This window comes from Desmodus rotundus, chromosome 3 (assembly GCF_022682495.2).
Source record: "Desmodus rotundus isolate HL8 chromosome 3, HLdesRot8A.1, whole genome shotgun sequence".
Taxonomy (NCBI): domain Eukaryota; kingdom Metazoa; phylum Chordata; class Mammalia; order Chiroptera; family Phyllostomidae; genus Desmodus; species Desmodus rotundus.
The window spans coordinates 165,752,148-165,769,048 of record NC_071389.1 but is presented as its reverse complement, the minus strand read 5'-3'; the positions used below and the strand labels follow the sequence as shown (position 1 = coordinate 165,769,048).

At 34.7% G+C, this 16,901-nt stretch overlaps 1 protein-coding gene across 8 annotated transcripts in view; it reads left to right on the top strand.

The window, feature by feature from the left end:
* CCDC91 (coiled-coil domain containing 91) overlaps nucleotides 1–16,901 on the top strand; it is a 292,175-nt gene that overhangs the window by 229,062 nt on the left and 46,212 nt on the right. For 7 of the 8 annotated variants that reach the window (XR_008426514.1, XR_008426513.1, XM_053921692.1 and 4 more), the window contains one exon: nucleotides 8,174–8,287. The exons of the other annotated variant lie outside the window; for it this stretch is intronic. Coding sequence is in view for 5 of the 7 variants with exons in the window: in XM_053921692.1 (XP_053777667.1) it covers nucleotides 8,174–8,287 (114 nt within the window). In the remaining 2 variants the exon portion in view is untranslated. The remainder of the gene's footprint in view (nucleotides 1–8,173; nucleotides 8,288–16,901) is intronic. 8 annotated transcript variants of the gene reach the window in all.

Sequence of the window (16,901 nt, the reverse complement as noted above, 5' to 3'; positions counted from 1 at the left end):
AAACTGTCGTATATTCATTCAAGGACCACTACACCAAAATCAGAAAGACAAACCCATGATACACTCTACAGTATGGATGGATCTCAAAAATGTGTAGAATAAAAGCCAGCCACAGAAGCATGAATACTGTTGTTTAATTTTTATGACCTTTAAGGACAGACAAAAATAATCTATGATCAATGATGATATAAATCACAAGAGTGTTGTTTATGATGGGGAAAAACGTCAGCAATGTTTCAGAGGCATAGAAATGTTTTTTTTATTCACTGGGTAATAGGTAAGTGGATATAGCTGTACATTTAAGGTTTGTGTATTTCACCATGCATAAATTTTTTAAAAAGCTGAGCACAAAGGAAAAATACTGCAGTCATTATTAAAAATAGTTTTTTTTAATTATGAGAGGCATCTAAGTTGTTATTTCAGAGGAATCATAGCCATATTAGAATGTTAATACCTATATCAAAAAATAGAAATGATTGGGAAATAAGGGCTAACACTTCCAATTTATTAAGGAAGTTAGAAAAGAAAAAAAAAAGAATAAGCCAAAGAAAATAGAAAGAAATAATAATGGTTATAAAAGATAATCATAATATAGATTGGAAAGTTTCAAAATCCTGTACTTCATTTTTTAAAAGACATAAAATCCACAAGCCTTTGGCAAGACTGATGAAGAAAGAGGGGCGCTATTAATACACTGTATTAGAGGAATGAATAAAGTGACCCAATGTACATGCCATACAAATTTAAAGTTACATAAGCAGTGTTAATAACAATGCCAATCAATTGTAAAACTTACATGAAATGAGAAATTTCCAAGATAAATATAAATTCCCAAACTGATGCAAGTAGAATTGCTACGTAATGCTACATAATTATATAGCTATAGAATAAACTGTGTCTGTAGTTTTAAATATTCATACCCATATGTCTTGATAAAAAATAAATGTAGATACTCCCTTTCTCAGTAGATGGAACTTAATTTAACTCTCCCTGAGTGTTGGCTTGACTTAGTTGTTGCTTTCAAATTAATAAACTGTAGAAAGGGAAAATATGTTAACTTTACACTAGAAAAACCTGGCAGTTATCACTTTAAGCAAATGATCAAAGTTAACATCTTCAGTGATAAATTACATGTAATGTCACATACCCCTGCATACAATGTAATGAGAAGCATCTTCATCTTTAGTATTCTTTTCCAAAATCCATAACGCCAGTCTATATTATATAAAAAAGAGATATCCACATTTCTTCAAATACCTAAAAAGTGCTTTTCCCAAGTATCAGTGTCATAGTAAGAAAAACTAAAAACCTGTCAGACTGGAGGAGAGTGATGAGATACAATGTGTGAGGACAATGTTTTACCTTAGAGTACTCTTGGAACAGAAAAAATATTTGGGGAATCTGTGGAATGAATACAAATAAAATCTGTAGTCTATTTAATATTATTATATGCTGTTCTATTAGGGGAAGCTAGATTAAAGATATATAAACTTGTTTCAAGATAAAAGTTTGATACATTTTTTCTAAAACATGTGTAGTTAAAAGGAACAGATAGATTACTCATTTTTATCTACTGCCTTCTAAAACCCCACTGAAATAAAAATCAGCTGAAACGGAACCTTAAGCTAGAACTAGAGACAACTGAGAATACCAGTATACCCTGCGGAAACTCCAAAAGCTTACTAGTTAGTGGCACCGGATACCTTTGGAAGTGGAATGAAGATGAAACGTCAAATAGAAGGAAAGTTTAAAAGTCTGTTTAATAAGCAGTGAAGTCCCCACTCATTCCTTCCAATCCTGGCAGAAGACTGAGGTTCTATGCAATGAGTGAAACAAGAAGTTGCAGGGTCTATGGACCAGGGATCACGAAGCGCAGTGGAAGATACAGGTGCTGTAATGAAATGGGGTTGGGAGGAGAGCAAGGCGAAAAGTTTACTGTTGCTTACTGAGAACCTTGGCTGTTTTTCCCATCCCAGCTCTCAGAGTGCTGACAACCAGACAGGAAATGGGAAGATTCTTTTCTGAGGAATCCAGACAGCTCAAGAAAAAAGACCTAAATATACTGGTATCAAAAATTGCCCCGAGGAAGCAACTCAGCCAGATTGCTCTGCTGTAAGATCACAGCCTATAAACCACAACTGCGAGCACAGAGTCGTTACTCAGCATTTTCGTGCTCCCCTCATTACACATGAGCAAGTAGTCAAGTATGAGGAGTCGAGTTCTATGAAGAGCAGAGAAGAAAACAGATGCTGTGGGGATGTGAAGAATTTAAAAATATTATCATTAACCTCCTCAGCAGTAAGAGAAGATGTTACCCCCATGAAACATTAAAAATGTAAAATATGGTAGAAAGTTAAAAACATGAAGTTATAGAAGTCTTCCAGGGAAATGGATATAAAAATCCAAAGATGAAAACAGGAGTGAAGAGATCAGAAAATTAGGCAATTAACTCAGAAGGTTCATTAGTTGAATCATAGGATTTTGAAGGAGGAAAAATAGAATGCAGGAAATAATTGTAATAATAACAATTATTTAAGGAAAGTAATTATTATAATAAATTATTATTATTATTATTATTAAAGGGAAAAACTCCCAGAATTGAAGGACATGAGTTCTAGAATGTAAGATACGAATTTCTACATAGGCCTATAACTACGTTTGCCAGGAATGTTTTGAGAAACAGCTAACTGCATAAAAGTTCTTGTACAGGAAAAAAAAATTAGGCAAATGATGAGGAATCAGAATGGAATCAGACTCAACAACCTTTAAAACTGCAGGCATTTCCAAGCTAGAAATCCACACTTAGCGAGACTATAAATTAAGTGTGAAGATAAAGGCATTATATTCAGACAAAGGCGATATTAAAACTTTACTTCCCATGTACCTTTTCTCAGGAATCTGCTGGGGGGGTATGCTCTATCAAAACAAAAAGGAAGAATCCCATGGTATTTAGAAAGCTGGAGGTACTATTCAGGAGAGAGACAGTGGATCCCTGGAAATATGCCTGAGAGAGATCCCCAAATAGACAGCTATGTAACAGAGCTAGAGAACAACCAAGCCAGTTTGGAGACATGTCTCCAAGATGATAAACATAATGGAATTTCTGATATATTTGAAAATAATGACTAGATATTTAGATAATTAGAGTTTGGAAATCAGTTCATACTACACATTTCTTCAGGCCAATATGATGTTGCTTTAGTAACACTGCTGTTTTTGAGCCCAAGTCTTAAGAGACCTTACATTCTTTTGCTCTTTTGCAACTCTATCCGGCAGCTATGTGAAAAGTCCTGAGCTAGGCTGCTGGAGAATGGGAGACCACAGGAAGGAGAAACAGGCCTTTCTGTCTGAGTCCGTTCTAGCAGTAACAGCCAAGTCAGCCCCAGCAGTTGATTATAGACAGATACCTGGGAAAGCCCAGCCAAGACTGAGAGAACTGTCCAGCCGAGCCCAGCCCAGGTGGCCAGCGCAGAATCATACCTACATCAGGGATTGGCAAGCTTTTTTCTGTGAAGGGCCAGACAGTAAATATTTTGGATTGAATGGACCAAGCGGCTTAATGGAGGATATTATGTAGGTACTTACATAATAAAAACCCCCCACAAATTGTTGCAATTTTTTATGGATGAAACTAAAATTGCAGTCATAATTTATACAGTAGTAATAATGTAGATCTAGTGAGAAGAAGAGAATTTGGGGGGGTGGATTTTGCTGTATTGTGGTTTAAAGTTAGGTATCCCTATCAAAAATGGTTGCAAATATTAATGCTGATATGAGTGAGATCAACATTCATATCATCTTTTAAAATATCTTTCACACAGGTACTGGCAAATTTTGATATCAGTCAATGAGTATGTGATTTTAATTGAGCATATTCATCACTTGACAGGCATTTTTATAATTACACTCTATTAATATTTTCCACTTAGCATGTAATTACAGGGCAGACTACTTTCCATTAAAAGTTACAGGAAAGTGTCTCAGATGCATAGGAAATGGATTTTGAAATATGCACATTTCATTTGTACAGTTCATTTGAGGGAACTGTAGTTTGAGCTCTTAAATTTCTGTAGGAATGGAAGTCTCACCTCTCTTTTTAATCGTTGATGCTCAGGAAGTGTATAAAGCAGTTTGCTTGTGATTCAACACTCATCTTCTAAGGTGTATTTCACAACCACATGAAACTTTTTAAATGACACATAATTAAATGCATAAAGAATAAACTGTATAGAAACAAAAAATAAAGCACACAGTTGCCTCAGAAAATCTTTGATACAATAGATTACCTCCTGCAGATCACAATGGAGTTGATTGCTGAGACTTGTTCTGTATTTTGACTGTGTTTCCAATCCTAAACTAAATTGTGCTGATAAAGAACAAACAACCTCAGGCTATTTATTAATTCAAGATCCTGTGATTACAGAAATGTATGGTAGATTGAATGGGTAGTAAACATAACTGTACTTCAGCCAATAAAGAGCTTTTAAAACCTTTTTCTTAAGATTTTATTTATTTTTAGAGAGAGGGGAAGGGGGGAGAAAGAGAGAAATATCAATGTGTGGTTGCCTCTCATGTGGCCCCCACTGGGGACCTGGCCTGCAACCCAGGCATATGCCCTGACTGGGAATTGAACCGGCAACCCTTTGGTTTACAGCCTGCACTCAATCCACTGAGCAACGCCAGCCAGGGCGAGAACTTTTAAAATCTTGTGCAGATATTTCATGTAAGCTTTTAGCCCCCACTGACATTCCTTGTGACTTGTTTTATTGTAACAGTATAGAAACTGATGGCAGTCATTCACTTTTGCAAAAATTAGTATGTAGAACTCTCTTTCACACTTAAAACCTAGTTATATAATTATTTGGACATGATTTCTTGCATATATTTTTAGATAAAAAAATATTTAGTATGCGATGAGAAACATAACTGAGTATTTTAACAGACAGACCATGAACCTACATGCAAATGGGTGTTTTTCCCTCCAGACTGCTTACAGGAGAGCAGCAGGGTTTCTCAGGGGAGGCCGTCCAGTGAGGAGATGTCCAGTGCGAGTGCGCTGTTTATCAAAAAACACCCCACCCCCACCCCCCAGCAAAGAATGATCAGGAGTCTGAGGCTGGCGGACCTTTCCTTAGAGAGCGTACCATGTTCCAGTGCTGTGGCCATTACTAAAATATTCTAGAATACAGTCTTTTAGAACTGTTTATTTGAATATACTCATTGTGCCAATCGCCATTCCTTGTTAGGTGTGTTTTATTTTGGACTAATTCTCATGACTCACTGGGACAGTTTAGTTCATTCATGGGATTCAATAGAGCATTCAGGCAGATACTCACAGGCATACACAATTATTTAATCATCTCCAGCTAACTCAGAATTTGGTTTGATTAGAAAATAGAAGGCTTTAAACTTTCCTTTCGCATCGTACTTAAAGGGATTTGTTTACTGACCAGCACTTTGTGAGGAAGGATTTCAGAGCCCTGCCTGTCCCCTAAAACCTCTTTGAGAGGAGACGGTCAAGGGGAACTTTCTCTGTAAGTGGTTCTTCGTCAGCTCAAAGATGAGAAGATTCTCAAAAATGGGGACTGAGCACCTAATATAAACTCTCAACCCCCCAAAAAAGGTCAATTGAAGAACATGTTAGTAAACCTTTCATGGTTTTTTTTTTTTTCTGGATATATTCTTTTTATTTAAACTGAGCTTTTGCTTTCAAACAGGTCTGGTCAAATGAACCAGTATGACCCTTGCGAGGTAGAAACTCTGACTGACATTTAATACAGGACAGATTTATCTTTGCATTCAAGGTAAATGTAAAGACCTGGATCACAAATGATCCAGGTTTACAGTGCTTGTCTGCACTTCTAAAATTCTGAAAGCTCTGAAAACTGATTTTTGTAATTCAGTTGTTGGCAAAACCTAACGTGACCCGAACAGATGTGAAGCTATTATACTTTTAATTTACCCTCATAGTTGAATATCCATACTCTTCATTACAGAACTATTTATGTGATTTATTTCAAGGGGTTTATTAATATAGGAAATATTTTTGCCTTGTAAAAATCTGAAAATTTTCAAATTCCAAATTATTAAGTATGCAACCAACAGGAATTTTAATTGTAGATGCTTTTATTTTAAATATTTTTATTCTTTTTTCTTCTAAAAATTACTATAGTTTTTCAACTTTTCAAATAATTATGGAAGTAACTTAGTATTTTATCAATGAAAGTAAAGCTTATTGAAAATAAAATAGTAAAAACTTTCTAAGTCACCATTGTAGGGGTTTTCAGATTTGTGACCTAATTTTATATAGGAAAGAAACCCCAAAATTAAGAGTATGCCAATATTAATGTGGCAAGAGTACATGATCAAGCAAATGATAAGAAATAATGTGTATATTGCTATAAAAATATGTATCACATAATAATCTTTTTAAAATGCAGAATGAAGTTAGATACCATTCTTCCTAAAAGAAACTGTTAAGATTAAATATAATCAAGAATATGCGAACACAGCCATTTTCATGGGAAAAATTTTTGTGGAAAATGTCAAAAGCTGTAAGAGTTCAAAATTATATCCTTTAGCCAAAATGATTCTACTTTTTGAATCGATCCTAAGGAAATATAAAACATGCATCACAAAGATACATATGTGAATGCTTATCACAGCTTTATTCTATTAAGAACAACCAAAATACCCATGAGTAATGATTGGTAAAACAAGGTATTATATTTAAATCCTTATAATTGAATAGAAATTATAAAAGAATATATAATGGCTTACAATATTCAAAATGTATTTTAACTGAAAATGCCATAGTTAGAAAATAGAATATACATCTTTAGCTTCATCCTACTTTACCCGTGTGGGGTATATGTGTCTTGTTTTGAGTTCATATTTTCTGTTCTTTGAAATTTTCTATAGTAAGCATATTCAGAATAGGAAATTGTTACCATTTCATATTTTCTGGGTCATATATACATATCTAAAATTAGCCATGACCAGGTGGCAAGGTTAGTTGGAGTGTCAGTCCATTCACCAAAAAAGTTGTGGGTTCAGTGCACATACCTAGGTTGTAGATTTGATCCCCAATCGGGGTACATACAGGAGGCAAACAGTCCAGTCAATGAGATGTCTCTCTCCCTCTCCCTCTCTCTCTCTCTCAATATCTCTTTCTCCCTCTTCCTTTCCTCCTTCCCCTTCCCCTCCCCTCATCCTCCTTCTCCCCCTTTCTCTTTCCCTTCCTCTCTCTAAAGTCAATAAAATCATGTCCTTGGGTGAGGATTTTTTAAATTAAATTAATTAAGAAAAGCTAAATAAAAACTACAGTGTTAAGAGTCCTTAAGAAGAACAAAATGAAGGAAATACTCATGAGAAATTTCAAGGTATTTTGTAATTGAAAGCTTGTCCAAACAAAGAATGCTACCTATGTAAATAAATAGAAGTTAAAAAAGTTTGTTTTGTGGAATTCATCCAATCATGAAACACTATTTTAGCAGAAAATATTACTACCTTTTGAGGTGTTATTTTTTTTCAAAATTTTAGCCCTCTTTCTCCTTGTCTGAAATTCTGAAATCTGTTAGGTACCCGATTATTATTTTAGTAAAATGGGGAGTACCATTTTTCTCCCTAGATTTCTCATTTCAAATATTAGCACAGAGGGTGGAATTTTTACCTCTTATTCATGGTGTCCAGCTCTCAACATCTTAACCTGGCAGGAGGACCAAACGAGCTGTAAATCTTACCACCCAGACCACACTTGATTATTGTGTGATGGGAAAATTAAACGTGAATAAAACAGCTCGAGCATTAGGGTGTTCTTGGAAGAATAAACACAAGTTGGAAGTCTTATGTGGATAGTGCAAAGTACAGGAAGGCAATCAATCATGTAAACATCAAATGAAAGGTTGGTAAGGAAGCCATTGGAGTCTGTCAGGCGCTCCCTGCAATAAATGGCTTATTCCATTTCTTTTCGCTTTCACTCAGTTTAGAAAAGTGTGTTCTGTGGAATCTCTAACAGATCTCAAAATATTTTGTAACTTCTTATTCCTGTTTAAAGACACGTTTGGAACAGAATGGGCTCAAACCTTGGAGGAGGGTTGTCAGTTACTATAAAATGGACACAGATTTGTCATAGTGTGTACTTCCATGACTTTTTTCCTCCTCCCACAAACAGGAAACTGTTAAGGCAGCAATAATCGAGGAGCAAAAGCGAAGTGAAAAGGCTGTGGAAGAGGCAGTGAAAAAAGCAAGAGATGAATTGATAGAGTATGTAAAAGAACAGAAAAGGGTAAGTATCTCCTGAAGGGTTTTAATTTGCGCTTCCACAAACAGAAGCAGTAGCTTCTCCACAATAGCATGAAATGTTAAAATATCTAAAAGTCCTTTGTCATGTAATTTAGGAATACCTATCCAAGGTTATTTTCTGATACAATTATACATTCTGATAGTTACATCTATAGACATAAATGCCAACTGTCAATAAAAAAGCAACACTGAATAATTTCTTGCCACACTGGTAGAAATGACCTGTACCATTTTCAGTTTAAGTTTACACTCATGGAAGAAGGGGACAGTTCTAGATTACTTTTGAAGTAACATTGGTTCATAACATTATGTAATTTTTAGGTCTAAAAAATTGTAATTCAACATGTGTACATACTACATCATGTTCACCACCAAAAGTCGCCCGCCATGCAGTTGACCCCCTTTAGCCATCTCACCCTCCCTCCACCCCTCTTTCCCGCCAGTAATCAACCACCAATCCAATGTCTGCCTCTATGAGTTTGGTGTGGTTTGGTTTTGCTTTTTTCATTCCACATAAGTGAAATCATGTGGTATTTGTCTTTCTTTATCTTATTAATTTTAATTAGCATAATACCCTCAAGGTCCATCCATGTTGATGCAAATGGCAATATTTCATCTTTACTGTGGCTCAGTAATATTCCATTGTATATACAGTTGACCTGTGAACAGTGCAGGGTCACTAACATTCTGCACAGTCAAAAATGTGCGTAAAACTTTTGACTTCTGGAAAACTTACTCCTAACAGCTACCGTCGACTGGAAGCCTTACTGATTACATGAACAGTTGGTCAACACACAGTTTGTATGTTATAAGTATTGTATCATATACTGCATTCCTACAAAAAAAGTAAGCCAGAGAAAAGAAAACGCTGTTTAAAAAATCGTAAGGAAGAGAAAATTCACTTACAGCATTTACTGAAAAAAAATTGTGTATAAGTGGACATGCGCAGTTCAAACCTGTGTTAGTCTCAACAGTCAACTATGCATATCACATCTTTATCCATTAATTCATCAGTGGATACTCAGGCTGTTTCTGTGTCTTAGCTGTTAAAAATAGTTCTGCAGTGAACATCGGGGAACGTACATCTTCTCAAATTAGTGTCTTTAGAAGTACACTAATCTACATTTGCTTTTCACTCCTCCCTTTTATATTTCTGTTTCCACAAGTTATTCCTTTTTATATTGTGAGATTATCACTGAACCGGAGTGTACTTTTCAAATTTAGTGTACTCTCTAGAAGTACAGTAGCTGGATTGTATGGTAGTTCTTAATCTTGTGAGGAATCTTCGTAGTCTTTTCCATAGTGGCTGTAATAATTTAATTCTCACCTACAGTGTATGAGGGTTTCCTTTTGTACATCTTCTCCAACACTTACTATTTCCTGTATTTTTTATTATTGTTCAATTTATTGAGGTATATGGTTAATAGAGTCACATAGGTTTCAAATGAATGTTTCATGATGCGTGATCTGTATATTGCATTGTGTGCCCACCCCCCAAAGTCAGATCATCTTCCATCACCCTGTATTTGATGTCTGTACCCTTTACTACCCACCCCCCACCATTTCCCCCAGCAACCACCACACTGTTGTCTGTGTCTGTGGGTTTCAGTTTTATATCCCACATACGAGTGAAATCATATGGTCAGTAGCTTTTTCTGACAGACTTATTTCACTCAGCATAATATTCTCAAGGTCCATCCATGTTGTCACAAATGGCAGTGTTTCAGGGTTTTTTTTTTTTAACAAATTGTTATGTTTTATGTCTTTGCTCTAGACAGATTTTTGTGTGTGATTAGAATGAGGTTTGTATAAAAAATGTCATAGATACTATAGTCCTTTTTCTGCAAATAGCATCTTATCTTCATTTGCTTTTCACTCCTCCCTTTTACATTTCTGTTTTCACAAATTATTCCTTTTTATATTGTGAGATTATCACTGAACTGAAGTAGCTGTAGTGATATTAATGCTTCTTTTCCTTTACCCTTTATGCTGTAATTTAGTGTTTAACACCATTTTCTGAGATGCATTTGTAATTTTCTGATTTGGTTTATTTGTCATCTTACTCAAATTTGTGTGCCTACACCTTTCTGTTGCAGGTAGAAGAGCTCCTTTCAACACTAGAGAGGACTGGTGATTGTGCACTCCCTCCGCTGTTGTTTCTTTAGGAAAGCCTTTACTTCCCATTCATATCTGAAAAGTAACTTTGTTGGATACAGTATTCTTGGCTGTCAGTTTCTATCTTTCAGTATTCAGTATTTTACCTATGTTATTTTACTCTCTCCTGGCTTATAGTTTCTGATAAGAAATTTGCTGATAGCCTAATGGAGGTTCTTTTGTAGGTTACTGCCTTTATTTCCCCTGGATTCTTTTAAAATTCTTTATCATTAACTATGACAGTTTTAATACAGTTTGTCTTAAGTCACTTTGTGGACTTGTATATCCAGTTTCTTCCCCAGGTTTGGGAAGTCTTTGGTTATTATTTCTTTTTTTTTAATTACTTTATTGTTGTTCAATTACAGTTGTCTGCATTACCCCCCACTGCTCCCCCCAATTCCAGCCAAACCTACCTCCCTCCCCTGCTTCCACCCTCCCCCTTGGTTTTGTCCATGTGTCCTTTATAGTAGTTCCTGAAAACCCTTCTCCCCACTGTCCCTCCCCACTCCTCTCTGGCTATTGTTAGATTGCTCTTAACTTCAGTGTCTTTGGTTATATTTTGTTTGCTTTTTTCTTTCATTGATTATGTTCCAGTTAAAGGTGAGATCATATGGTATTTGTCCCTCACCACCTGGCTTATTTCACTTAGCATAATGCTCTCCAGTTCCATCCATGCCATTGCAAAGGGTATAAGCTCCTTCTTTCTCTCTGCTGCGTAGAATTCCATTGTGTGAATGTGCCATAGTTTTTTTATCTACTCATTTGCTGATGGGCACTTAGATTGCTTCCAGTACTTGGCTATTGTAAATTGTGCTGCTATGAACATTGGGGTGCATATGTTCTTTTGGATTGGTGTTTCAGGGTTCTTAGGGTATATTCCCAGCAGTGGAATTGCTGAGTCAAAGGGCAGTTCCATTTTTAGTTTTCTGAGGAAATTCCATACTGTTTTCCACAGTGGCTGCACCAGTCTGCATTCCCACCAACAGTGCACTAGGGTTCCCTTTTCTCCGCATCCTCTCCAACATTTGTTTGTTGATTTGTTTATGTTGGCCATTCTGACCGGTGTGAGATGGTACCTCATTGTGGTTTTAATTTGCATCTCTCTGATGGCTAGTTTCTTTAAATAATATCTCTGCCCCCTTCTCCCTCTCTTCTCCTTCTGGGATATCCTCTACCCTTATGTTACCTTTTCTTATGGAGTTGTATAGTTCTTATAGAACTTCTTCATTTTTTAAAAAAAGGTTTTATTAATTTATTTTTAGAGAGAGGGGAAGGGAGGGAGAAATATGGGAGAGAAGTCTCAACGTGAGAGAGAAACATCGATCAGTTGCCTCTCGTAAGTGCTCTGACCTGGGACTGAACCCACAACCTAGACACTTGCATGATCAGGAATCAAACCCTTGACCTTTCGCTTTGTGGTACAATGCCCAACCAACTGAGCCACACTGGACAGGGCACTTTTTCATTTTTTTAAAGCCTTAGTTCTCTCTTCTCTTCTACCTGAATAATTTTTAGGTTTCTGTCTTCAAGCTCATTAATTGGCTCTTCCATATGGTCTGCTTTATTCCTAATACTTTCTAATGCTTTCTTCAACTCATTTATTGAGATCTTCAGCTGAATACATTTTTTTGGTTATTTTTTAGAATTCCAAACTCTATTTTAAAGTACTCCCATTCATTAATTTTATTTCTGAGTTCATTGAACTATCATTGAGGTTTCGGTTTTGTTTTTTACATTTTGTAGCTCATTGAGCTTCTTCATGACAGCACCTGGTAGTTGCCTAATGTTCTGAAGAGAAAATTCTGAACCAAAAATAACCAATTGACTTTTCAGGAAGTGATATATTCTCAGAAAGCACTTCTTTTCATATATGACCCCAAAGAGTTTATTTCAGATCCAGATGTACCCTTTTTATCATGTTTTGTAATAATTTATGGCCAGTCCTTATTTGAGCTTCACATTTGGACAAAAGATTATATAACAGGACAAATCCACTCAGTAATATGCTGTTTTATTAATACGTCTTTGATCAAAATGTAAGGCTTTTCTTAAATATTTTTCAATCATATTATTCTTCCATCAAAAGGAGTAATGTGGCCTCCATTAAAATGTTTTAAATGAGAGCAAGAAATGCCATGTTAGGGTTTATCTGGCTCCTGTGTGAGGTAAATTTACCTCTTGAAGGGAACTCACCCTGAGCTCTGCCATTTAATCTCTGTGTTCTTGCAGCTCGAATTAAAGTAGAATCATGACATTAGATTCTCTTTGTGCCTAAGTTTAACTAGTCTGTGCTTGCTTCTTTATGTATTAAGGAAAATAAATCGAACGCCTCCCTTACAAAATTGTTATGAGGTACATGTATTGAATAATAAAATCACCCAGGTTGGGTCAGGATTCAATAAATACGTGCTATGATTATTATTATTTTTACCACTTTATTTTACTACCTAATAGCATTATTTGTGCTAATTTAAAATGTGCTTTTCAGGTTAATGTTTGGCATTCTGTGTCCTCTCAATTTTATAGTATGAGTCTGGAAGTTTATTCTATACTTGTTACTAGGTTGACAGATTAAAACTGATTTAATCAGTGCACTAGAAGGAAGTTTATTACTTCTACTTTGGGATTTGGGTTTTCTTTAATAATACTAATAATTAAATAATAATTTAATAATAATACTTTTAAGATTTGAATGCTTCTCTCTCTCTGAATATAAAAGCTATGAAAAAGAAGGTAGATAAAATACCTGATAAAAGCACTAAATAATTACTAGACTTCATAAATATGTATTTTTTAAATTAAGATCTAATACTCTTTTTTCCAAAAAATACCGATTTTTGTGTTTAAAGTTAATTTTTATGAATATCTCTGGTATTGGATGTTTTTCACATAAAATAAGACATCTCAAGGCTTGTAAAGTAATGTTTAGAAGAAACAAATGTTTTTAGCAAATTCATAATCTCCCCAAGTCTTTCCAAAATACTAAACTAGGGCAACTCATCTCTGCTTCTTTCTTTGTAAGATGAATTTCTATTTGCATCAGAGAAGAACACTTTTCCAGAGCAAAAATTTTCCTTTCTCCTCTCCAGCTTTTTTTAACTAGAGAGTCAACTTGAGATTTTCAACATTAGACACCTCAAAAGCCCTACAGACCTTGGTTCCAACTGGGCTTACATTACAGTCTGTGAAGTAATCTTCTGCTCTTGATGTTTTCAAAAATCTTTGAAGAAAAAAGTCTAATGTTGTGTTAGTTCCTGTCTTTATGTGTCTTTTGTCCTTAACATTCTTTCCTTTGACATCATCTCACCCTTAACAAATTTACTAAAAGAGTGAAATTAAGACTCTTTTTTCTCTGCATTTTTCCTTCAGTCTTTTACTTTTAAAAGACAGAGAAACACAGAATGAGAAAAAAAATGCTTCACTTTTCAAATAAATTACATCTTACCCTTCCATATAAAATGCAATGGGATCACAGACATCATAGAAGATAACACACCTTTTTCTGTTTATCAACAGTTGACAAGGTTTTAATCAGTTATCCAATCCTTTTGAATATTAGAATTAAAGTTAGGGTTATACTGGAATTAGAATTACAGTGAAAAAAAATGTTTTACTTTTAAATTCCACTTCTCCATTTTTTCTACAAACTCAGTAGAGATGTCTCCAGTCTTTACAAATACACCCTATTCATCTGGCCTAAACATCTTAGGTCAAAGTAGATACCTGTGCATAAACTAATTAACTCAATTATAATTTACACTCAAAGTGCATCCTAACTTTTTTATTAAATTGAATACAAGCACTTGTAGTGGTAGTCTAAATCATAATAATAACCAAAAGTTAGTATCTATTCAAAATATAAAATGAGAAATTTTTTAATGATCCATTAAAAAATAATTCAAATTAATAATAGATCAGTTCCCAGATGCCTTTCTTATAAATATTCTAAATTAGTTTTTAAAAAATTCTTCTGTAAAATCTATCTTGTTAAGCCCAGGAAAATATTATATTGAATTCACAAATTTAGTATGGAATTAAAAAGCTAACTTTTGCAGCTTCAGCTCTCATGAGTTTTCCATATCATTTAATAGAAATTGTATAATTCTTTAATGCATTTAGAATTCACCAATATAATCTGTACAATATATTGGGAAGAAAACGTAAACAGGAAAATCTAAAAAGATTTGAAAATATATTTAATTCCTCTGAGAATCAATCATCAAGATATCTGCAAGTATAGTTATTTTGGTTTCAAACTCTCTTGAATGTTATAAATTCTAGATAAGAAAGAAGTTGCAAACTACAGTTCATGCATTAAATCTGGCTTGCTGCTTATATTTGGAAATAAAGTTTGATTGAAATACATAGCCATATCCATTCATTTATACATTGTTCTTTGGTTGGTTTCATGCTGTGAAGCAGAGTTGAGTAGTTAAGAGAGACCATCGGGCCCACATAACCTAAATTATGTACCATCTGGCCCTTTACAGAAAAACGTTTTTCAACCCCTATTCTAAGTCACTGAAATCATCTTGGTGAAACTCTTTCCCTGTCAGCCCTTTAAAATATTTTTTTTAGTATGCCAAATTACAAATAGACAATTGAAATTCATTAGGTGCTATTCTGGAAAAGATTTCTTTCTTGATACTAATTGCTAGATATGGTATTATAACGTGTTAGATCTGGTCATTAGTGCCATAAACTCTATTTTAGCCTGAAAAAGATTGGAGAAAAAAAAATATGATATGGGTTAAGACCACATCCCTTGACACTCCCTAGGGAGGAAGAATTTGTGGTTTATAATGACCTATGGCCCTTGGACTAGAATGAAGTGTTCCAGCCCATCCCACAAGTTAAGACTGTTATACATGAGCTTCCTATGAGGGAGGAAGTGTGAATGACATTCAGCAAGCAACAACCACTCACAGCCAAGGAGTGATTCCTAAAAAATAAAATCTCATCCAAATGTAATAAAAGGTTATTATTTTTTCCTCTTAAGGACCTGAATGATGGCCTGTGTTTTCTAAATCACCTCCAGGAAAATAATCTTCACTTTAGAGGATCTTTTTAATTTAGATCTTTAGAGAGGAATAAGATGTAATTATCTTTACTTCAGATGTTTTGTGGTCAAGGCATTATCAGATTTCTTAATTATAAAAATTCATTTAATCTAGTTTTGCTGCCATATTTATGAGTGTTTACATCTCAAACTATTTATTAAAAGGCACTATTTACCCAAAATGAACTCTCTAGTGTCTGATCAGTTCTGCATTTACTTGAATTAAGAATAATTGCAAGACAAGTTATTTAATGTCTTATGGTGCCTTACTTTTTCATCTTACTGATATGGAACTTGAACTAGATGATACCTCATGTCTCTTAACAGTTCTAAAATCTACAGAGACTCGAGTAACCTTTTGCTTGACAACTGGGTAATTTTTGAGAGGCTTTAATTCTTGGTATAAATCAGGTTCATTATAGTAGTTATTTTATACAACATTAATTCATTTGTGTAGAGAAATGACACTTTTCTTACATGCCCCAGCCTTCTATCCCAGTCTTATCCTAATTAATTAGCTTTGCTTTTACTTATCCTGAGGCAAGATATATACCTGTGTATGCAAGAAACATTTCAGTAGCAATTCAGCATCTGCCCTTGTAAGTCATGATTGGGGTCTCATATTAGAAAATGATTTTATATGATTAAGGTACATTGAAATGAACATTATACCCTAACATTCAGTTTTCTGGGCTTTCAGTTGTACCTCATTTTTCAATGCCAGAAGGAATTTAACCTACTCCACACAACCTATATTTTAATTCAAACCATCAAAAATTTACCAAACAAATTTGTAAAGTTTCACCCATTTTAAGTGGCACAATAACAAATAAGTGGAAAGATAATTTGAATTTTGAAATAGTACAAATCATTTTACCAAATGATATTTCACTAGGTCATAAATTTGTCCTCCTCTCTAAATTTAAAAAATAGAAAATTTGATTCAGAAGGAGGTTAGTGAAACCAGTGAGGTGAATAGGCTTTAAAAGGTTGGTAGATTTCAAAAGTTAATACAGGTAATTAAAAAAATTATTTACTCTTTTTCTCTCTTACATGTTTCTTTGAAATCTTATTTCATACAACACACTTTAAAATCAAATTTATTGCTATCTTCCATTTTAATTTTAACAGTCTCCTTAATCTTCATATTTTGCTGATGTATTCATGAATTGTTTATCACAGGCCCACAGTTACCTTCTTCGTGCTGCCCCAGCCACAACCATTAACCTTTTTAAAAAGAGATGGACACTCCAGGGGCATTTCCGATGGCCAGCAGGCTGGTCTGTCTGCAGTCCAGACAGCATGCATCAGTGTATGCCCTCCGTGTTCCATCCTGGGCTGTGTACTGAGAAACTTCAATATAAATGTTTGCTTCCGATCTGTA